The 23,678-nt window shown below is 44.1% G+C and overlaps 1 protein-coding gene across 2 annotated transcripts in view; it reads right to left on the bottom strand.

Annotated features, from left to right (window-relative positions):
* Positions 1 to 267: 267 nt before the first annotated feature.
* The window catches only part of LOC112249248 (differentially expressed in FDCP 8 homolog), a 36,831-nt gene continuing 13,420 nt past the window's right edge, over positions 268 to 23,678 (bottom strand). The window contains exons 1-12 of one of the 2 annotated variants that reach the window (XM_024419043.2): positions 17,147 to 17,270; positions 16,386 to 16,985; positions 14,985 to 15,082; positions 14,610 to 14,759; positions 12,360 to 12,501; positions 11,861 to 12,025; positions 11,056 to 11,183; positions 10,632 to 10,745; positions 10,032 to 10,112; positions 2,115 to 2,255; positions 1,859 to 1,968; positions 268 to 1,565 (exon numbers count right to left, since the gene is read on the bottom strand). In XM_024419043.2, the coding sequence (XP_024274811.1) occupies positions 1,472 to 1,565; positions 1,859 to 1,968; positions 2,115 to 2,255; positions 10,032 to 10,112; positions 10,632 to 10,745; positions 11,056 to 11,183; positions 11,861 to 12,025; positions 12,360 to 12,501; positions 14,610 to 14,759; positions 14,985 to 15,082; positions 16,386 to 16,410 (1,248 nt within the window). In that variant the 5' untranslated portion in view covers positions 16,411 to 16,985; positions 17,147 to 17,270 and the 3' untranslated portion in view covers positions 268 to 1,471. Of the gene's footprint in view, positions 1,566 to 1,858; positions 1,969 to 2,114; positions 2,256 to 10,031; positions 10,113 to 10,631; positions 10,746 to 11,055; positions 11,184 to 11,860; positions 12,026 to 12,359; positions 12,502 to 14,609; positions 14,760 to 14,984; positions 15,083 to 16,385; positions 16,986 to 17,146; positions 17,271 to 23,678 lie in introns of those variants that run through there. The other variant, XM_024419042.2, reaches the window with a different exon arrangement.

The following is a 23,678-nucleotide window of genomic DNA, read 5'->3' as shown; positions in this document are numbered from 1 at the left end:
GCCCGGTTCCAAAACGAACGCACACCTAAACAAACTCCTCCCACCGGGCCAGATAATTGAATCCCCTCATTCACTGGTCACATTTTCCACGACGATCAGATAGAAACAATCCCTCTCAATCCTTTTTAAATAGTTTGTTGGTACACTGTTCAAAACAGCATTCAGTATGGCCAAGGTACACAGTAACATATGCATTAGCCTCTGCCACAGGCCTGGAGCATAGGGCTACATTGGCAAAGGCTGCCACAATGTCAGCTAAAACACTCCTCACAACATAGAATTTATTAATACATTATTCATGCTCAACTTCACATGATCTTACAATTCATGTTAATATCTGGATTTTCACTAAGACATGGAACATTACACTTGCATGTTATGAAGATCATTATGTAGAGAAAAACATAACACAGCCAAATACTCATTATTTTAAAACAAATAATTTGTCAACATCATCATGCTCATGTCCCCAGAAGTATCATTCGTCAACTTTCTCATCTGTGAAAAGAATGTGCCATACCTTGATGCGGGCTGCAAAACCCCTCACAAAAATACTGTAAATAGATCACTTGATCAATGGGTAAATGCACACAGTGTTCAATTGGAATTCCAAATATGTCAGCACAAGTGTGTCAACTTAAGATATAGTTAATCAGCACATCATAATGAGCTCTCCTTCACTTTACTCTCTTCACATTGTTTACATGGCTGCCCAATAATTCTACTGTAAAAAAGGTACTACATTAAAGTTCCCTAAGACATAACATACAAACCACATGTTCTCTTAAGTGTTTCAGGCAGATAATTCTGTGGTGTTCAAATAAACAATAAAAAAAAAAACATTTTAGTGTCATTGTCCATCATTTAACGCATTGTTTCACAACAGTGGGGTGAAATACCTCATGCCCATAGGGAGGAACTCTTGAAGAGCTACGACCTAACCTCATTAAAATACCTGTCTCGTTATCGATGTCAGTTAAGGCCTGGAGGTGAATGGTAGTTTTGTTAAATTGATTTGTTAAGATTAATTTGGAATTTAACACCTACTTCAAGGTAGTTAAAGATATTTGATTGTTAAGAGGTAAAGACAATTATGTGACCCACATTGCAATTCATGCCTGCAACATAATGCCCATACAGTACTCTCTCACAGTAACACACAAACTGTACAACATTGGTTAAGTGCTCAGGGATTCGTTACTGTGGGCTATACAGTGCAGCCAGTCTCAGAGCATCACACTTCATTACCGGATCATATAAAACTCTAGTATCCTGCTACCATCTTCCGTAGTCCACTGAACTGGAACAAAGTAACTTGAAAACATCCCCACAAAAACAGAGAGAGAGAGCAAGAGGGAAAGCTAGTCATGTTTGTGTCATAAAAATGTCTTGATGGTCCTCAACATAAGAAAAAGTGCCATGGCCACTCCCACAGGTTGTCAGTCACAGTGACAGGCTTAGATCGACAGGGCTACTTGTCTTTTGGGTCCGGCGGATCGTCGTGCTTGCGTTCGGTCATCCGGGCACATTTCGGGCAAGTTGTGGAATTGTCATAGAAACAGTCCCTAAAGAGAAACAGCATACAGGGAAAAAGGCAAGTGTCAACCAATCACTGATATTATACATGAACACTACATATGTCTGATAAACGTGTCTGCCAGTGGAGGCTGGTGGGAGGCGCTATAGGAGGACTGACTCAATGTAATGGCTGGAATGGAATAAATGCAACAGAGTCAAACATATGGTTTCCATATGCATGATGTGTTTGTAATGGATGGAATGGAACAGTATCAATGAGCTCATCTTCCTATAGCTCCTCTCATCAGCCTCACCTGGTGTCTACAGATAGGGGACTGACCTGTGGAAGACAGCAGAGCAGTCGTGGCACACTGAGGTGTGGCTGTCAAACGGGAACAGGATGTCTCCCTCCTTACACAGCTCACAAACAAAGCCTTTGGCTTGGCACCGCTGGAGAGGGCAAAAGACAGGGCACAGCTCAGTATCACAGGTCTCTACAGCTCAGTAAAACATCTACCTGCTCAACTGGTTTTCTCCCCAGAATGTTTCCTGTTCTTCCTCACCTTTGTGATAGACAAGTACAGTATAAAACTCACGTCACAGTCCAGTTTGATGTGCTTGGCAAAGGTAGTGTGGATCTCTGTGAGAGAGCAGCTGAGTCTGCCACTGGAGATGTCTATCAAATCCTGCAGCGAGTACATGTCATTGTTCTCCACAAAGTGCTGGCGATCATGGAGCTAAGAGAGGACGGGAGATTCAAATACAGTGGGGCAAAAAAGTATTTAGTCAGCCACCAATTGTGCAAGTTCTCCCACTTAAAAAGATGAGAGGTCTGTAATTTTCATCATGGGTACACTTCAACTATGACAGACAAAATGAGAAAAAAATTCCAGAAAATCACATTGTAGGATTTTTAATGAATTTATTAGCAAATTATGGTGGAAAATAAGTATATATATATATATATAATTTTCTTTTTTATATCATTTTACTCATCTTCAAAACACTCTCCTGCAACCCGCCTCACCAATTTATATTTATAAAAAAGTATTATTTACCTCAAATCTGTAATCCTCCAAGAAGCTAGCCAGAAACTCAAAGAAGCTAGCCTGAAACTAGCCAGAAGCTAATCCAGAAGCTAATCAGAAGCTAGTTCAGAAGCTAGTTAGCTTCTTTACTGGCAAATCGTTAGTATTCAGCTAACCACGGTTTGTGGTCATCAGCTATCCTTTAGCTCGAAAATCTATCGCCAGTTCTGTACGGCGCAGCGCGGCTCGGAACGGAACATACCGGACCAATTTTTCTCTCCATGTCCCTGGATTTCGACTGCTCTCTGGACATTCATACCCGGATCTCACAGCTAGCTAGCTGCTATCCGTGTGACTATCGACCTTCGTCGATTCCGGAGCAAACATCAATTATTCCGGAGCTAGCCAGCTCCATCAATCACTCCTGAGTTCCATCAATCACTCCTGGGCTGCAGTCACCTATCCGGACCCGTTTTACTGCCTACGCGGAGCCCCACCACCGGGCCTTCACAACTGGACTGCCGACGTGATCTACCCGAAGGAGATCCGGCTGGCTCCTCCGTCGCGACGTTACCTGAACGCCCATCTGCGGCCTGCTAACCGTTAGCTGTCTTACCGGCTGCTATCTGAATAGACAATCGGACAATTTATTTATTTTTATTATTATTATTATGTTTTCTTCTTGGGCCTCTATAACTATATCTATTGTTTTTATTTTTGTTGTTGTTGTGTGATTTGGATTAATCCCCTCTACCACACGGAACCCCACTAATCTACTGACGGAACGCAAGAGGTGGCTAACAACAGACCTCCATCCTATGCTAGCTTGCTACCGATGGCCTGGCTAGCTGTCTAAATCGCCGTGACCCCCAACCAACCTCTCCACTCACTGGACCCTTTTGATCACTCGACTAAGCATGCCTCTCTATAATGTCAATATGTCTTGTCCATTGCTGTTCTGGTTAGTGTTTATTGGCTTATTTCACTGTAGAGCCTCTAGTCCTGCTCACTATACCTCATCCAACCTATTAGTTCCACCACCCACACATGCAATGTCATCTCCTGGTTTCAATGATGTTTCTAGAGACAATATCTCTCTCTTCATCACTCAATACCTAGGTTTACCTCCACTGTATTCACATACTACCATACCTTTGTCGGTACATTATACCTTGATGCTATTTTACCGTCCCCAGAAACCTCCTTTTACTCTATGTTCCAGACGTTCTAGACGACCAATTCTCATAGCTTTTAGCCGTACCCTTATTCTACTCCTCCTATGTTCCTCTGGCGATGTAGAGGTGAATCCAGGCCCTGCAGTGCCTAGCTCCATTCCTATTCCCCAGGCGCTCTCTTTTGACAACTTCTGTAACCGTAATAGCCTTGGTTTCATGCATGTTAACATTAGAAGCCTCCTCCCTAAGTTTGTTCTATTCACTGCTTTAGCACACTCTGCCAACCCGGATGTTCTAGCTGTGTCTGAATACTGGCTTAGGAAGACCACCAAAAATTCAGAAATTTAAATTCCAAACTACAACATTTTCAGACAAGATAGAACTGCCAAAGGGGGCGGTGTTGCAATCTACTGCAAAGATAGCCTGCAGAGTTCTGTCCTACTATCCAGGTCTGTACCCAAACAATTTGAACTTCTACTTTTAAAAATCCACCTCTCTAAAAACAAGTCTCTCACCGTTGCCGCCTGCTATAGACCACCCTCTGCCCCCAGCTGTGCTCTGGACACCATATGTGAACTGATTGCCCCCCATCTATCTTCAGAGTTCGTGTTGCTAGGCGACCTAAACTGGAACATGCTTAACACCCCAGCCATCCTACAATCTAAACTTGATGCCCTCAATCTCACACAAATGATCAATGAACCTACCAGGTACCTCCCCAAAGCCTTAAACACGGGCACCCTCATAGATATCATCCTAACCAACTTCCCCTCTAAATACACCTCTGCTGTCTTCAACCAAGATCTCAGCGATCACTGCCTCATTGCCTGCATCTGTAATGGGTCAGCGGTCAAACGACCTCCACTCATCACTGTAAAACGCTCCCTGAAACACTTCTGCGAGCAGGCCTTTCTAATCGACCTGGCCGGGGTATCCTGGAAGGATATTGATCTCATCCCGTCAGTAGAGGATGCCTGGATATTTAAAAAAATGCCTTCCTAACCATCTTAAATAAACATGCCCCATTCAAGAAATTTAGAACCAGGAACAGATATAGCCCTTGGTTCTCCCCAGACCTGACTGCCCTTAACCAACACAAAAACATCCTATGGCGTTCTGCATTAGCATCGAACAGCCCCCGTGATATGCAGCTGTTCAGGGAAGCTAGAAACCATTATACACAGGCAGTTAGAAAAGCCAAGGCTAGCTTTTTCAAGCAGAAATTTGCTTCCTGCAACACTAACTCAAAAAGTTCTGGGACACTGTAAAGTCCATGGAGAATAAGAACACCTCCTCCCAGCTGCCCACTGCACTGAAGATAGGAAACACTGTCACCACTGATAAATCCACCATAATTGAGAATTTCAATAAGCATTTTTCTACGGCTGGCCATGCTTTCCACCTGGCTACTCCTACCCCGGTCAACAGCACTGCACCCCCAACAGCAACTCGCCCAAGCCTTCCCCATTTCTCCTTCTCCCAAATCCATTCAGCTGATGTTCTGAAAGAGCTGCAAAATCTGGACCCCTAAAAAATCAGCCGGGCTAGACAATCTGGACCCTTTCTTTTTAAAATTATCTGCCGAAATTGTTGCCACTCCTATTACTAGCCTGTTCAACCTCTCTTTCGTGTCGTCTGAGATTCCCAAAGATTGTAAAGCAGCTGCGGTCATCCCCCTCTTCAAAGGGGGGGACACTCTTGACCCAAACTGCTACAGACCTATATCTATCCTACCGTGCCTTTCTAAGGTCTTCGAAAGCCAAGTCAACAAACAGATTACCGACCATTTCGAATCTCACCATACCTTCTCTGCTATGCAATCTGGTTTCAGAGCTGGTCATGGGTGCACCTCAGCCACACTCAAGGTCCTAAACGATATCTTAACCGCCATTGATAAGAAACATTACTGTGCAGCCGTATTCATTGATCTGGCCAAGGCTTTCGACTCTGTCAATCACCACATCCTCATCGGCAGACTCGACAGCCTTTCTCAAATGATTGCCTCGCCTGGTTCACCAACTACTTCTCTGATAGAGTTCAGTGTGTCAAATCGGAGGGTCTGCTGTCCGGACCTCTGGCAGTCTCTATGGGGGTGCCACAGGGTTCAATTGTTGGACCGACTCTCTTCTCTGTATACATCAATGAGGTCACTCTTGCTGCTGGTGAGTCTCTGATCCACCTCTACGCAGACGACACCATTCTGTATACTTCCGTCCCTTCTTTGGACACTGTGTTAACAACCCTCCAGGCAAGCTTCAATGCCATACAACTCTCCTTCCGTGGCCTCCAATTGCTCTTAAATACAAGTAAAACTAAATGCATGCTCTTCAACCGATCGCTACCTGCACCTACCCGCCTGTCCAACATCACTACTCTGGACGGCTCTGACTTAGAATACGTGGACAACTACAAATACTTAGGTGTCTGGTTAGACTGTAAACTCTCCTTCCAGACCCATATCAAACATCTCCAATCCAAAGTTAAATCTAGAATTGGCTTCCTATTTCGCAACAAAGCATCCTTCACTCATGCTGCCAAACATACCCTTGTAAAACTGACCATCCTACCAATCCTCGACTTTGGCGATGTCATTTACAAAATAGCCTCCAATACCCTACTCAACAAATTGGATGCAGTCTATCACAGTGCAATCCGTTTTGTCACCAAAGCCCCATATACTACCCACCATTGCGACCTGTACGCTCTCGTTGGCTGGCCCTCGCTTCATACTCGTCGCCAAACCCACTGGCTCCATGTCATCTACAAGACCCTGCTAGGTAAAGTCCCCCTTATCTCAGCTCGCTGGTCACCATAGCATCTCCCACCTGTAGCACACGCTCCAGCAGGTATATCTCTCTAGTCACCCCCAAAACCAATTCTTTCTTTGGCCGCCTCTCCTTCCAGTTCTCTGCTGCCAATGACTGGAACGAACTACAAAAATCTCTGAAACTGGAAACACTTATCTCCCTCACTAGCTTTAAGCACCAACTGTCAGAGCAGCTCACAGATTACTGCACCTGTACATAGCCCACCTATAATTTAGCCCAAACAACTACCTCTTTCCCAACTGTATTTAATTTTAATTTATTTACTTATTTTGCTCCTTTGCACCCCATTATTTTTATTTCTACTTTGCACATTCTTCCATTGCAAAACTACCATTCCAGTGTTTTACTTGCTATATTGTATTTACTTTGCCACCATGGCCTTTTTTGCCTTTACCTCCCTTCTCACCTCATTTGCTCACACTGTATATAGACTTGTTTATACTGTATTATTGACTGTATGTTTGTTTTACTCCATGTGTAACTCTGTGTCGTTGTATCTGTCGAACTGCTTTGCTTTATCTTGGCCAGGTCGCAATTGTAAATGAGAACTTGTTCTCAACTTGCCTACCTGGTTAAATAAAGGTAAAATAAAATAAAATAAAATAAAAAATGAGGTGATGGCAGTGGATGAATGGCACGACAATGGGCCTCAGGCTCTCATCATGGTATCTCTGTGCATTCAAACTGCCATAGATAAAATGCAATTGTGCTCATTGTCTGTAGCTTATGCCTTCCCATACCATAACCCCACCAGCAAACCACTCACCCAATCGACACCACACACACACTACACTGTCTGCCATCTGCCCGGTACAATTGAAATGGGGATTAATCTGTGAAGGGCACACTTCTCCAGCGTGCCAGTGGCTATTGAAATCGGTTACGATGCCAAACTGCAATCAGGTCAAGACCATGGTGAAGACGTTGAGCATGCAGTTGAGCTTCCCTGAGATGGTTTGAGAGTTTGTGCAGAAATTCTTCTGTTGTGCAAACCCACAGTTTCATCAGTTGTCCGGGTGGCTAGTCTCAGATGATCGCAGATGAACGTGGAGGTCCTGGGCTGGCGTAGTTACATGTGGTCTGCGGTTGTGAGGCCAGTTGGACATACTGCCAAATTCTCTAAAACAACGACTTATGGTAGAGAAATTAACATTAAATTCTCTGGCAACAGCTCTGGGGTGACATTCCTGCTGTCAGCATGCCAATTGCACACTCCCTTAAAACTTGAGACATCTCTGGCATTGTGTTGTGTAACAAAACTGCACATTTTAGAGTGGCCTTTTATTATCCCCAGCACAAGGCACACCTGTGTAATATTCATGCTGTTTAATCAGTTTCTTGATATGCCACACTTGTCAGGTGGATGGATTAACTTGGCAAAAGAGAAATACTTCCTAACACATTCATGCACAAGATTTGAGAGAAATATGCATATGGATATCATACATGTGGATATATGCATATGGACAATTTCTAAGATCTTTTATTTCAGTTCATGAAACATGGGACCAACACTTTACATGTTGCGTTTATGTTTTTGTTCAGTATTTACAGCCAAGCTATCATTGCTCATTGTGTATTTATTCCTTGTGTTCGTTTTTTCTATTATTAAATATACAGTACCGGTCAAAAGTTTGGACACAATCACTTATTCAAGGGTTTTTATTTTTACTATTTTCACATTGTGGAATAATAGTGAATATATCAAAACTATGAAATAACACATATGGAATCATGTAGAAACCAAAAAAAAAAGTGTTATTAACAAATCAAAATATATTTTATATTTGAGATTCTTCAAATAGCCACCCTTTGCCCTGACGGCTTTGCACACTTGGCATTCTCTCAACCAGCTTCATGAGGTAGTCACCTGGAATGTATTTCAATTAGCAAGGTGCGCCTTGTTAAAAGTTAATTCCATAAATTTCTTTCCTTCTTAATGTGTTTGAGCCAATCAGTTGTGTTGTGACAAGGTAGGGGGGGTATACAGAAGATAGCCCTATTTGGTAAAAAACCAAGCCCATATTATGGCAAGTACAGCTCAAATAACCAAAGAGAAATGACAGTTCATCATTACTTTAAGGCATGAAGGTCAGTCAATACGGAACATTTCAAGAACTTTGAAAGTGTCTTCAAGTGCAGTCGTAAAAACCATCAAGCGCTATGATGAAACTAGCTCTAATGAGGACCGCCACAGGAATGGAAGACCCAGAGTTACCTCTGCTGCAGAGCATAAGTTCATTAGAGTTATCAGCCTCAGGAATTGCAGTCCAAATAAATGCTTCACAGAGTTCAAGATAACGGACACATCAACATCAACTGTTCAGAGGAGACTGTGAATCAGGCCTTCATGGTCAAATTGTTACAAAGAAACCACTACTAAAGGCCACCAATAAGAAGAGACTTGCTTGGGCCTGGAGTCCAAATTTGAGATTTTTGGTCCCAACCTGGTGTGGGTGAACTGATGATCTCCGCATGTGTATTTCCCACCGTAAAGCATGGAGGAGGAGGTTCTTTTCTGGTGACACGGTCTGTGATTTATTTAGAATTCAAGGCACACTTAATCAGCATGGCTACCACAGCATCCTGCAACGATACGCCATCCCATCTGGTTTGGGCTTAGTGGGACTGTCATTTATTTTTCAACAGGACATTGACCCAACACACCTCAGGCTGTGTAAGGGCTATTTTACCAATAATTGGAGTGATGGAGTGCTGCATCAGATGACCTGGCCTCCACAATCACCCGAAATCAACCCAATTGAGATGGTTTGGGATGAGTCGGACCGCAGAGTGAAGGAAAAGCAACCAACAAGTCCTCAACATATGTGGGAACTCCTTCAAGGCTATTGGAAAAGCATTCCAGGTGAAGCTGGTTGAGAGAATGCCAAGAGTGTGTGACGCTGTCATCAAGGCAAAGGGTGGCTATTTGAAGAAATTCTAAGATATTTTGATTTGTAAAACACTTTTTTGATTACTACATGATTCCATATGTGTTATTTCATAGTTTTGATGTCTTCACTATTATTCTACAATGTAGAAAATGGTAAAAATAAAGAAAAACCCTTGAATGAGTAGGTGTTCTAAAACTTTTGAACGGTAGTGTATATTTATTTTCTTTATTGTATTCTGCATTGTTGGGAAGGGCCCGTAAGTAAACATTTTACTTAGTCTACATCTGTTGTTTACGAAGCATGTCACATTTTAAACTTGATATGATTCTTATATCAGCATGTTATTAATAAAATGCCAGAGAGTGGCGCTGTTGCAGCACATTCTGGGCCATGACATCAGCAAAAATGGGTTCCTCTGGGTTGTTTAACAATACTGCTGCAAGACCCTTATGCAAGGCACTGGACGCAAATGCAATGTCCTTTATACAGAGATTGGAATGTGATATTTATGTGATGCTATGGCTGTGGTGAAGATGTCGTGGAGGTGTTGGGATGATGTTGTGTTGATATTGCGGGGATGTTGCTGACCTGCAGTAGCAGCCGTGCCTCCATGGCCTCCTTACAGGTGATGAAGTAGGGCTTCATCAGTAGGATGTCCTGACGGAGCTTCTGCAGGGAGGAACACATTCACACACTTGCCATTAGTCACACCCTGATTCCATGGGCCAATGTCAGACACACCATGTTCTATGGAAAATCGCTTTTGAATGTGAATATTTCTAATTTCATGAAACTATCTGATGAAGCTAGTTCTTTTATATACCATAAACAAGTGTCTTTCTTCTCTGGCCCGACAATCTCCCCAATGACAGAAACAGCTGTCTATCTCCCTCAGTATTCTAATCCCTCACCACAAAACACACTGGCACAAATAGAACCGCTGACTGGTGAGAATGTCCTGAAAACAAAAGCCTGGCCTACTGTGTGATAGTACAGAAAAGGAAGAGCTCCCAAAACAAGTTCTATAGCAAACCCAGACCTCATCCCAGTTCATATGGAGTGGAAATGGAGTGCAAGACAAAACCAAAAACTATACAAAAAGACAAAACCACATTTTAATGAATTTATGTCACAAACATTCAGTACACACTATTCATGCAGAGTCCCTGTTGCTGATATGTCACCTACCCTGATCTCCACTAGTTCCTCCACAAAGTTGAAGAGCAGTGGGTTGACCTCCCTCAGTTTCAGTACAGGCCGGGGTATCATCAGGGCCAGGTAACGCATGGAGGAACGACATACCTGACCAGAGAGCAGGGGACACACTGTTAGAGATAGAACTGCACAGAATGAAAATAGTCAAAGACAGACGCTAAGAAAACAGTGTTTTAATGTGTTCTGTCTCCATGCGATACACTGTGATAGGGTTATATGCTCTCAACATCATAGGATCATTATTATTCCCGGTTTCAGGCCTGGTTCTTCAGTGATTTTTATCCATTACACGGTCACCAAAGGAAACAGAGGTGCATTCTCTTACCAGCTGCTCATCATGTAATATAAGGTAGAGTTTGTTGAAGTTCCTGCTTGTGTAAAAAATATATATTGATACCTTGCGTGGCTCAAACTCCCAGTTGTGGATGACGCGTGCAGGGATGACAGCGGTGTCATTCCAGTGGCAGGTGCTGCAATAGTACTGGCCCGTGTAGTCACACTGCCTGGCCTCGCTGGGCACGCCCCCTACAGCACAACACAACACAGTGAATTGCAGTGCAGCATGGGGCTCCGTGAGCGATTAGGACACCATGCCACACAACCCTCACTGACATAACTGTCTCAGAGATAACTCACTGATCATGCAACTAACACTGTCACACAACACTCACTGACACATTCCAGAACAAATATTTTCCTAACCACAACATAATTAAACTCTTAATGAGATACTACAACTCAGCATATCTTTTGATTTACATTCAACATCTCCCAGGGAGGAGAATCCTGGCAAGTAACTATTGCTGTAACTTTTAATGATCACATTACACTATCAAAGCTGATTTAACTCTCTAAGCTCGATGTGAGTGCATTAGATTAGCAGGCTGAGTTAAGCACCATCTGTTCTATTAGCATAGAGAGTGGATGAGTGACTGTGCTCTAGCTAAATCTCTTTAGATCCCCACAGAGAAACACTTACTGGGCTCCAGGTTTACCTTGTACAGTACAGTAGGTTTAGTCACATTAGTCTTTGAGAGGAGAAGAATGTCCACACAGCCCATTGACCCAGAGGTTAGGCATTGCTTTTATAACTGTGATTGTGTTAAAACAACAAGGGTCCATAGACATCATGCCCATATATTTCAATTTGTGCTGACTGCTAATTGGCTATCAAGTCGGTCTCATAAAGGCTGAACACCCACTTAGTGACACAGGCGTGCGGCACTCGGCACAGCGGTAGTCCTGCCGGTCCAGCCCGATCTCTGGGCAGATGCTTAGCTCGTACTCTGACTGGTGGCTGACCTTTGACCTCACACAGGGCTTGTTGATGAGGTTCAAGCACTTGCTATGGCAACGGTAGTAACATCCTGCGAGAGGGACAGGAAGACAGAGATATTAGTCAACAGCTAACTACCGTTTTAAAATTCAATATGTGACTTAAGATTCTGGAGAGAAAGTTGGCCATACGGTACACCAATTCAATTTCTCTCTCCAACTCAATTAATTCACCAGGGCCAACGTCGACCAATAGAGGAGAATAGAAGGTCTCAGGAGGGCAGTGTTGCCTAGCAACTAACGCTATTCAGTTTTGGTTGCTTAGCAATGCTCTCTTTTATAGTTTACCCATACAGCTGTAACCGTTCAGTGTCCATGAGGTTTTACCACTGAGAACATTTTGACTTAGTTTTAATGCACTCTTACCTGTGCAGGTGTACCAGGTCTGGATGAGGCCCCAGATGATAGTGCTGCACTTATCACACGTCTGTTTCACACTCTTGCTCTTCTCCTTGGAGAAACGATGCTCCAATAGTACCCTCAGGTTTGGCTCATCCTCTTCAGGGTCCTGTTGAGTGAGCAGAGTCAATCAAGGAGCAGAGTCAATCAGAACACAGCATTGTGTCAGAGACCTACACTATAGTCTCTGTTATTAATCAACTGGACGAGTTCACTGCAGCACTTTCAACCCACTCATTCTCACAGTGTGTGTATGACACCAAAACAACCCATATTTTAAACAATTCAGGTAATCCCAGCAGAATCCAGACACTGCAAGGGCTATACGGGGTGGTTTCAAATGGTTTTTTAAAAGTTCAAATGTGACAACCACAGCGAGAGACTGACATAACATGGACACGAAGACCAAAACAAGACGTACATTGCCTTCAGAAAGTATTCACACCCCTTCGACTTATTCCACTTTGTGGTTATAGTCTGAATTAAAAATGGATTAAATTGATTTTTTCTCCCTCTCACCCATCTAAAAGACAATACCCCATAATGACAAAGTGAAAACATGTTTTAGAAAGTTTTGCAAATGTATTGAAAATAAAATAAAGAATTCTCTCATTTACATAAGTATTCAGACCCCCGAGTCAATACATCACCTTTTGCAGCGATTACAGCTGTGAGTCTTTCTGAGTAAGTCTAAGCACCTTGCACACTTGGCTTGTACATTATTTGCCCCATTATTATTTTTTAAATTCTTCAAGCTCAATAAAGTTGGTTGTTGATCATCGCTAGACAGCCATTTTCAAGTTTTGCCATAGATTTTCAAGCTGATTTAAGTCAAAACTAACTTGGCCACTCTAGAATATTCAATGTCATCTTGGTAAACAACTCCAGTGTATATTTGGCCTGTGTTAGGTTATTGTCCTGCTGAAAGGTGAATTTGTCTCCCATTGTCTGTTGGAAAGCTGACTGAACCAGGTTTTCCTCTAGGATTTTGCCTGTGCTTAGCTCTATACCATTTATTTCTATTAAAAAAAAAAAAAACCTCAGTCTTTGCCAATGACAAGCATACCCATAACATGATGCAGCCACCACCATGATTGAAAATATATGGAGTGGTATTCAGTGATGTGTTGTGTTTGCCCCAAACATAACACTTTGTATTCAGTGCATGAAGTTAATTTCTTAGCCACATTTTTTGCAGTTTTACTTTAGTGCCTTTATTGCAAACAGGATGCATGTTTTGGAATATTATTTTTCCGTACAGGCGTCCCTTCTTTTCACTCTGGCATTTAGGTTAGTATTGTAGAGTAGCTACAATGTTGTTAATCCATCTTCAGTTTACTCCTGTCACAGCCTTTAAACTCTAACTGTTTTAAAGTCACCGTGGGCCTCATGATGGAATCCCTGAGCGGTTTCCTTCTTCTCCGGCAACAGAGTGGCTGAGTTTATTGATATGCCATTCAAAGTGTAATTAACAAGTTCACCATGCTCAAAGAGATATTTCAATGTCTGCTTTTTTTTACTCAATTAGGTGCCCTTCTTTGCGAGGCATTGGAAAACCTTGCTGGTCTTTGTGGTTGAATCTGTGTTTGAAATTCATTGCTCGACTGAGGGACCTTACAGTTAATTGTCAGTGTGGGATACAGAGCTGAGGTACTCATTCAAAAATAATGTTAAACACTATTATTGCGTCCATGCAACTTATATGACTTGTTAAGCAAATGTTTACTCCTGAACTTATTTAGGCTTGGTATAACAAAGGGGTTGAATACTTGACTCAAGACATTTCAGCTTTTCATTTTTAATTAATTTGTAAACATTTCTAAAAGCATAATTCCACTTTGACATTATGGGTTATTGTGTGTAGGCCAGTGACACAAAATCTCAATTTAATACATTTAAAATTTAGGCTGGAAAACAACAAAATGTGGAAAAAGTCAAGGGGTGTCTACTTTCTGAAGGCACTGTATGTTACACAGTAATATTGTATTGACATTTCCAGAGGTAGTGAATGATTTGTGAATGGCTTTCATGCATACACAGTGCACACACAGTTCATGTTCACAAGTAAGTGCTCTGACTCTTCTACGTTGGTCGACTCTTCTTACGTAGATATGACTACTGCCATCTACCTCCCATGACTAATTCCTTACCCCCTTGACTCATGGCCTCTGGGCAGTTCAATACGTCCCTCTAGCCTCCCCTCTCCCCTGGTCTTACATTGAGCTCCTGTAGTTTGAGGCGTAGGTGGATGAGTTTGACCACAGTGTCCTTCTGTCTCTCTGAATGCTCAGGCAGCTCCAGGATTAATCTCTTACACTCCTCTATGGCCATCTTCAGCTGCTCAATGTCCGACGCTACAAACGAGCCCTGCATGGGGACATACAGTAAAAACACACAAACACACATAAGTCCATGCATGAGCAGGCACCAAATCTCACATTAACACATACTGATTGCCATTTAAACTGCACATAGACAGACAAGTGTATCCATCACAGTTGTGTTTTCACTAAGAATGACTTTTCATGCAACCACACCGACTAGTCAGTGGTTCACCAACATCCAAAATGGACGTATAAGGATTGTTCTTACAACAGGTCGAGAGAAGTGGTCCTCTGCCAGTCCCAGGTCCATGGCTCGGTCCAAACTCTGGTTTCTGCTCTTAGAGGAGAAGAGCTCAGGTCTCAGCTCTGAGGAAAGACAGACAAGAAGTACTGTAAGAATTGTTCTCTCTCTCACACACACACACACACACACACACACACACACACACACACACACACACACACACACACACACACACACACACACAGTAAAGCTCACGCACGCCCACTTAAACCTCACACATGACTACACACACACAACCTTTTACAGAACACACATTTGTCTAAAAGGAGTTTCACCCTCTGAGTGGATAAAGCAGTCACAAGATACTCTTTTTATACAAATATGTCTCTGTTTAAAACCAAAGGGAAACTGCCTTTGAAGTGCTAAAGGTCGCTAGGTAACAGACTTAAGCCTATACAGCCTCAAGATTAACAGGCAGATATGATTCATCTAACAGTCCCACTGTACAGATGTGGGTATGGATTGTGGGCCAGACATCAGCTTACGCTCCCACAATTTACACCTCACCTATTGGATTTAACAAAGACTATTGTCCCTGATTTGCAATAATCTTATTCTTCTTCGTAAAATTATTTGGGGCACGTTTATGCTACTTCATTAAAGGGTTTGACAACAAAGAATTTAGAATTCTAGTACAAAGGCAAGTCATGGCAGATAGGAGCTTTATTCTCTGACACCAACTCAAATGTGGGTTGCTGTATTATCAGACTAATCACACAGATCAAAGCAATCTGACAATCTGATGAAGAAAGTTCTCCTTGGTTTAGCTCGGCTCCCAACTTCAGCACCAGAGCATACACAGTTCAGCTCTCCAGTCTTTAAATCAAAGGGAGTGCTAGTAGGCTTGGGGGGCATGTAAACTGATCAAATATTTAAAGCCTTAGAGGAACCAGAGAGAGGCTTTAAGCCATTTTGTGTGGTTTTGTGCCAGGGTACCAGACATTGGCTGAGGGCTAGCCTCTTTGAAACTCTAAGCTTCTACATCTCCAAAGACCACTTCCTGATAAAAAGCTGCTTCCCAAAGCTTTTATTTTTGACTGTAACAGACGCCTCAACACAGTAAGAAATTGATCAATTAACCCTAAAGATCACGAGGGACAAGATTCCCCTCCTATCATCATAAAAAAAATATATATATTATGAAAATACAGAGATGCTACATGACATGTGCTATTACATCAGCAGTTAGCCTGGACCCTCGGCAATAAGCATTTTGGATGTCTAACAACTGACTAGTTCAACAGATAGACCTAGAGCCAGAACATATAATTACAAACAACATTCAGCAGGTAGTAGTCTCAAGGTAGCCCGTATCAAGTAAACCCATAGCTAATCTCACTATCTAGGCCTGCATATTGTTTGTACCTGCATACACCTCAGATGACATCATGGTAGCGAGAGACAAGACATCCTGAGTCGCTGGCTGCCAGAAAGTGCTGGAGAGGCAGACAGATGCAGCTGAAGCCTAGACAGTGTTCTAGTGAACTGAGCTAAGTGTAGGCATATGATTACAGGAATCGTTCTGAACCACAGTACCACCTAATGCTCCTATCTCAGTTCCTCTCATTACTTTTGGCACATAACTACAGATCCAGGGCCAGTTGATGTTGTTGATGAGCTCATAATGGTTAGGGCGCTGTTGCAAGAGTGGTACTAAATCAGATATTAAGCAACAGAGATATGGAAAGGACAGCAGCCTTCTTCCTCTTTCAGTCTATGCTGTTGTTTAGCTGTACAGTCAGTCACATCATTTCAAAATGTATAGATTGTTCCATCTCTTGCAGACTATAGTTCTGCAGACAAAGCTTGCTCTGGTACCGGTTGCAGCACTAAACTTGCAGATGCAGACTGGCTGCACAGACAACATGAACTGACTTCCCACCAGGCTACTGCACTACTCCATCTTCCATAAGAGACTGCTGCAGTGTCATCAGGTTGCCGGCTCATCCATTCTCCAGGCCTTTGCTGAGATGAGTAAAACACACAGAATCTGCCTCTGCATTCTCTTTTCATCACATGGCAATCACATTCAGCACTGGTGTTAATTCATTTCACATTCTATAACACATGTATATTGGGACCCATCAATGAACTAGGCTACTATTCAACCCGCCAGTCACACTCACCATCTCGAGAGGGGGTTTTACCCCCTGGGGGGCCGCCCTCCTCCTCCCCCCGATCAAAGGGGTTGAGGCGGGCTTGGCGAAAAGAAGCAGGTCTCTCATGATATTCCATCTCACCGGCTACATCTGTGGAAGACACACAACACATGGTCAGTCATGAACCAGAAGGACAAGAGACACATGGACTTGGCTACGTTCCACCAAGCCAAGCCTCAAGAGAAAGGGGGGTCAAACTCGCTCTAACTTGACACTCCCTCAAGGACAGAGTGGTTATTTTCTATCCAGTCAATATGGCTGTACTGCCATTTATTGCTTTGTAATTTGATCCTGTGAGTGTTGATCTTCCATGTTTTATAGATGAAGGTGAGCTACCATAAGCATGAGGATATGGGTACAGAGAATTGGTACTCAGGCATGGTTGATATGCCATGTTATGATGTCTTGTAGGGATCAGATAGACACATCTAATATGCATTATCATAGACACATAACCTTAGCAGTCATCAGAACTGCAGGATCAGCTCAGATGAGCGACTGCACTGCCTGAAAACAAGCAAGACTCCCATTAAAAGTAATAGTTTAGAGAGTTGTCACTGTTTTTGCTTTGACTTATAGCCTAAACATGTCCTCAAATACTATATTTTATTATTTTACATGCATTTAGAAGCTATTTTACCAGAGGTGGACCAAGTCACTATTATTCGAGCGTCAAGTCACAAGATGAGCCTCAAGTCGAGTCCCAAGTAGAACAGTTCAAGACTCGAGTCAAGTCCAAGTCGTGCATTCTAAGAGCAAGTCAAGTCGAGTCCCAAGTAGAACAGTTCAAGACTCGAGTCAAGTCCAAGTCGTGCATTCTAAGAGCAAGTCAAGTCGAGTCCCAAGTAGAACAGTTCAAGACTCGAGTCAAGTTCAAGTCGTGCATTCTAAGAGCAAGTCAAGTCGAGTCCCAAGTAGAACAGTTCAAGACTCGAGTCAAGTCCAAGTCGTGCATTCTAAGAGCAAGTCAAGTCGAGTCCCAAGTAGAACAGTTCAAGACTCGAGTCAAGTTCAAGTCGTGCATTCTAAGAGCAAGTCAAGTCCAGTCACAAGTTTAAGCCACGTCTCAAGTAAAAAAAATAACTATACATGCCAACGCCTTGTCCAACTATAAATCTTTGTCTATCTATTGAGGCTACCAGACAGCCCTTTCCAGCCCTTTTGACTAGACTATGTAATAGTAAAATAGGGACCTTGTAGCAGTCATAAGGGCAAGACATCAGCAGAAGACACGTCAACGTGCTCAGAATGTAGACTTATTTACATGTCTTGGTAATCCATTGGTGAAAGCCAGATCATACAAAATATATGAGTAGATTGACCAAATATACACAGGCAATAGCCCAAAAGAAATAGCCTCTGTATCAGGCTTAACCTGTCCTATCTGAATGGACACAGGTCGAGGGCAAGACTGTACACCCTCCCCCCTGAGAAACCAAATCTACCAGGAGCTCAGAGTAAGAAATGGTTGGCTAAATGAAATGGTATCAATCGTATGTTAATCAAACCAGAAACATAAATCTCTACGTGTTGCAATAAACGGTATGAATATAGAATGATGAAACTTTAGCAATTATTGTAGTATTTGATGGAATATAGATTTACCTCATAAGGGCATATGCATTTAAACGTGTGAAAGCAACAGCAAACATTTTAACAACGGGAAAAAAGCGGAGGCTAGAGCCGCGCAGGAGGTTATGGTGCGTCTTCGCCACAGTAATAATTCATTTTAACAACAGGAAAAAAGCGGAGGCTAGAGCCGCGCAGGAGGCTGGGGTGCGTCTTCGCCACAGTAATAATTCATTTTAACAACAGGAAAAAAAAGCGGAGGCTAGAGCCGCGCAGGAGGCTATGGTGCGTCTTCGCCACAGTAATAATTCATTTTAACAACAGGAAAAAAAGCGGAGGCTAGAGCCGCGCAGGAGGCTGGGGTGCGTCTTCGCCACAGTAATAATTCATTTTAACAACAGGAAAAAGCGGAGGCTAGAGCCGCGCAGGAGGCTGGGGTGCGTCTTCGCCACAGTAATAATTCATTTTAACAACAGGAAAAAGCGGAGGCTAGAGCCGCGCAGGAGGCTGGGGTGCGTCTTCGCCACAGTAATAATTCATTTTAACAACAGGAAAAAGCGGAGGCTAGAGCCGCGCAGGAGGCTGGGGTGCGTCTTCGCCACAGTAATAATTCATTTTAACAACAGGAAAAAAGCGGAGGCTAGAGCCGCGCAGGAGCCTATGGTGCGTCTTCGCCAAAGTAATAATTCATTTTAACAACAGGAAAAAAGCGGAGGCTAGAGCCGCGCAGGAGGCTATGGTGCGTCTTCGCCACAGTAATAATTCATTTTAACAACAGGAAAAAAGCGGAGGCTAGAGCCGCGCAGGAGGCTGGGGTGCGTCTTCGCCACAGTAATAATTCATTTTAACAACAGGAAAAAAGCAGAGGCTAGAGCCGCGCAGGAGGCTGTGGTGCGTCTTCGCCACAGTAATAATTCATTTTAACAACAGGAAAAAAGCGGAGGCTAGAGCCGCGCAGGAGGCTATGGTACATCTTCGCCACAGTAATAATTCATTTTAACAACAGGAAAAAAGCGGAGGCTAGAGCAGCGCAGGAGGCTATGGTGAGTCTTCGCCACAGTAATAATTCATTTTAACAACAGGAAAAAAGCGGAGGCTAGAGCCGCGCAGGAGGCTATGGTGCGTCTTCGCCACAGTAATAATTCATTTTAACAACAGGAAAAAAGCGGAGGCTAGAGCCGCGCAGGAGGCTGGGGTGCGTCTTCGCCACAGTAATAATTCATTTTAACAACAGGAAAAAGCGGAGGCTAGAGCCGCGCAGGAGGCTATGGTGCGTCTTCGCCACAGTAATAATTCATTTTAACAACAGGAAAAAGCGGAGGCTAGAGCCGCGTAGGAGGCTGGGGTGCGTCTTCGCCACAGTAATAATTCATTTTAACAACAGGAAAAAAAAGCGGAGGCTAGAGCCGCGCAGGAGGCTGTGGTGCGTCTTCGCCACAGTAATAATTCATTTTAACAACAGGAAAAAGCGGAGGCTAGAGCCGCGCAGGAGGCTGGGGTGCGTCTTCGCCACAGTAATAATTCATTTTAACAACAGGAAAAAGCGGAGGCTAGAGCCGCGCAGGAGGCTATGGTGCGTCTTCGCCACAGTAATAATTCATTTTAACAACAGGAAAAAGCGGAGGCTAGAGCCGCCACAGTAATAATTCATTTTAACAACAGGAGGCTAGAGCCGCGCAGGAGGCTGGGGTGCGTCTTCGCCACAGTAATAATTCATTTTAACAACAGGAAAAAGCGGAGGCTAGAGCCGCGCAGGAGGCTGGGGTGCGTCTTCGCCACAGTAATAATTCATTTTAACAACAGGAAAAAAAAGCCGCGCGGAGGCTAGAGCCACAGTAATAATTCATTTTAACAACAGGAAAAAAGCGGAGGCTGGGGTGCGTCTTCGCCACAGTAATAATTCATTTTAACAACAGGAAAAAGCGGAGGCTAGAGCCGCGCAGGAGGCTGGGGTGTGTCTTCGCCACAGTAATAATTCATTTTAACAACAGGAAAAAAGCGGAGGCTAGAGCCGCGCAGGAGGCTGGGGTGCGTCTTCGCCACAGAAATAATTCATTTTAACAACAGGAAAAAGCGGAGGCTAGAGCCGCGCAGGAGGCTGGGGTGCGTCTTCGCCACAGTAATAATTCATTTTAACAACAGGAAAAAGTGGAGGCTAGAGCCGCGCAGGAGGCTATGGTGCGTCTTCGCCACAGTAATAATTCATTTTAACAACAGGAAAAAGCGGAGGCTAGAGCCGCGCAGGAGGCTGGGGTGCGTCTTCGCCACAGTAATAATTCATTTTAACAACAGGAAAAAGCGGAGGCTAGAGCCGCGCAGGAGGCTTGGTGCGTCTTCGCCACAGTAATAATTCATTTTAACAACAGGAAAAAAAAAAAAAGCGGAGGCTAGAGCCGCGCAGGAGGCTGGGGTGCATCTTCGCCACAGTAATAATTCATTTTAACAACAGGAAAAAAGCGGAGGCTAGAGCCGCGCAGGAGGCTGGGGTGCGTCTTCGCCACAGTAATAATTCATTTTAACAACAGGAAAAAGCGGAGGCTAGAGCCGCGCAGGAGGCTGGGGTGCGTCTTCGCCACAGTAATAATTCATTTTAACAACAGGAAAAAAGCGGAGGCTAGAGCCGCGCAGGAGGAGGTCTTCGCCACAGTAATAATTCATTTTAACAACAGGAAAAAGCGGAGGCTAGAGCCGCGCAGGAGGCTATGGTGCGTCTTCGCCACAGTAATAATTCATTTTAACAACAGGAAAAAGCGGAGGCTAGAGCCGCGCAGGAGGCTGGGGTGCGTCTTCGCCACAGTAATAATTCATTTTAACAACAGGAAAAAGCGGAGGCTAGAGCCGCGCAGGAGGCTGGGGTGCGTCTTCGCCACAGTAATAATTCATTTTAACAACAGGAAAAAGCGGAGGCTAGAGCCGCGCAGGAGGCTGGGGTGCGTCTTCGCCACAGTAATAATTCATTTTAACAACAGGAAAAAGCGGAGGCTAGAGCCGCGCAGGAGGCTGGGGTGCGTCTTCGCCACAGTAATAATTCATTTTAACAACAGGAAAAAAGCGGAGGCTAGAGCCGCGCAGGAGGCTGGGGTGCGTCTTCGCCACAGTAATAATTCATTTTAACAACAGAAAAAAAAGCGGAGGCTAGAGCCATTTTAACGCAGGAGGCTAGAGCCGCGGGAGGCGTCTTCGCCACAGTAATAATTCATTTTAACAACAGGAAAAAGCGGAGGCTAGAGCCGTCTTCGCCACGTAATAATTCATTTTAACAACAGGAAAAAGGAGGCTAGAGCCGCGCAGGAGGGGTGCGTCTTCGCCACAGTAATAATTCATTTTAACAACAGGAAAAAAAGCGGAGGCTAGAGCCGCGCAGGAGGCTGGGGTGCGTCTTCGCCACAGTAATAATTCATTTTAACAACAGGAAAAAGCGGAGGCTAGAGCCGCGCAGGAGGCTGGGGTGCGTCTTCGCCACAGTAATAATTCATTTTAACAACAGGAAAAAGCGGAGGCTAGAGCCGCGCAGGAGGCTGGGGTGCGTCTTCGCCACAGTAATAATTCATTTTAACAACAGGAAAAAAGCGGAAGAGCGCAGGAGGCTAGGGTGCGTCTTCGCCACAGTAATAATTCATTTTAACAACAGGAAAAAGCGGAGGCTAGAGCCGCGCAGGAGGCTGGGGTGCGTCTTCGCCACAGTAATAATTCATTTTAACAACAGGAAAAAGCGGAGGCTAGAGCCGCGAGGAGGCTGGGGTGCGTCTTCGCCACAGGAGGCATTTTAACAACAGGAAAAAGCGGAGGCTAGAGGTGCGTCTTCGCCACAGTAATAATTCATTTTAACAACAGGAAAAAAGCGGAGGCTAGAGCCGCGCAGGAGGCTGGGGTGCGTCTTCGCCACAGTAATAATTCATTTTAACAACAGGAAAAAGCGGAGGCTAGAGCCGCGCAGGAGGCTGGGGTGCGTCTTCGCCACAGTAATAATTCATTTTAACAACAGAAAAAAAAGCGGAGGCTAGAGCCGCGCAGGAGGCTATGGTGCGTCTTCGCCACAGTAATAATTCATTTTAACAACAGGAAAAAGCGGAGGCTAGAGCCGCGCAGGAGGCTGGTGCGTCTTCGCCACAGTAATAATTCATTTTAACAACAGGAAAAAGCGGAGGCTAGAGCCGCGCAGGAGGCTGGGGTGCGTCTTCGCCACAGTAATAATTCATTTTAACAACAGGAAAAAAAGCGGAGGCTAGAGCCGCGCAGGAGGCTGGGGTGCGTCTTCGCCACAGTAATAATTCATTTTAACAACAGGAAAAAGCGGAGGCTAGAGCCGCGCAGGAGGCTATGGTGCGTCTTCAGTAATAATTCATTTTAACAACACAGTAATAATTCATTTTAACAACAGGAAAAAGCGGAGGCTAGAGCCGCGCAGGAGGCTGGGGTGCGTCTTCGCCACAGTAATAATTCATTTTAACAACAGGAAAAAGCGGAGGCTAGAGCCGCGCAGGAGGCTGGGGTGCGTCTTCGCCACAGTAATAATTCATTTTAACAACAGGAAAAAAGCGGAGGCTAGAGCCGCGCAGGAGGCTGGGGTGCGTCTTCGCCACAGTAATAATTCATTTTAACAACAGGAAAAAGCGGAGGCTAGAGCCGCGCAGGAGGCTGCGGAGGTGCGTCTTCGCCACAGTAATAATTCATTTTAACAACAGGAAAAAGCGGAGGCTAGAGCCGCGCAGGAGGCTATGGTGCGTCTTCGCCACAGTAATAATTCATTTTAACAACAGGAAAAAGCGGAGGCTAGAGCCGCGCAGGAGGCTATGGTGCGTCTTCGCCACAGTAATAATTCATTTTAACAACAGGAAAAAAGCGGAGGCTAGAGCCGCGCAGGAGGCTGGGGTGCGTCTTCGCCACAGTAATAATTCATTTTAACAACAGGAAAAAGCGGAGGCTAGAG

This window comes from Oncorhynchus tshawytscha, linkage group LG04 (genome assembly GCF_018296145.1).
Source record: "Oncorhynchus tshawytscha isolate Ot180627B linkage group LG04, Otsh_v2.0, whole genome shotgun sequence".
Taxonomy (NCBI): Eukaryota; Metazoa; Chordata; class Actinopteri; order Salmoniformes; family Salmonidae; genus Oncorhynchus; species Oncorhynchus tshawytscha.
The sequence above is the reverse complement of the archived record's forward strand: the minus strand, read 5'-3'. Positions and strand labels throughout refer to the sequence as shown.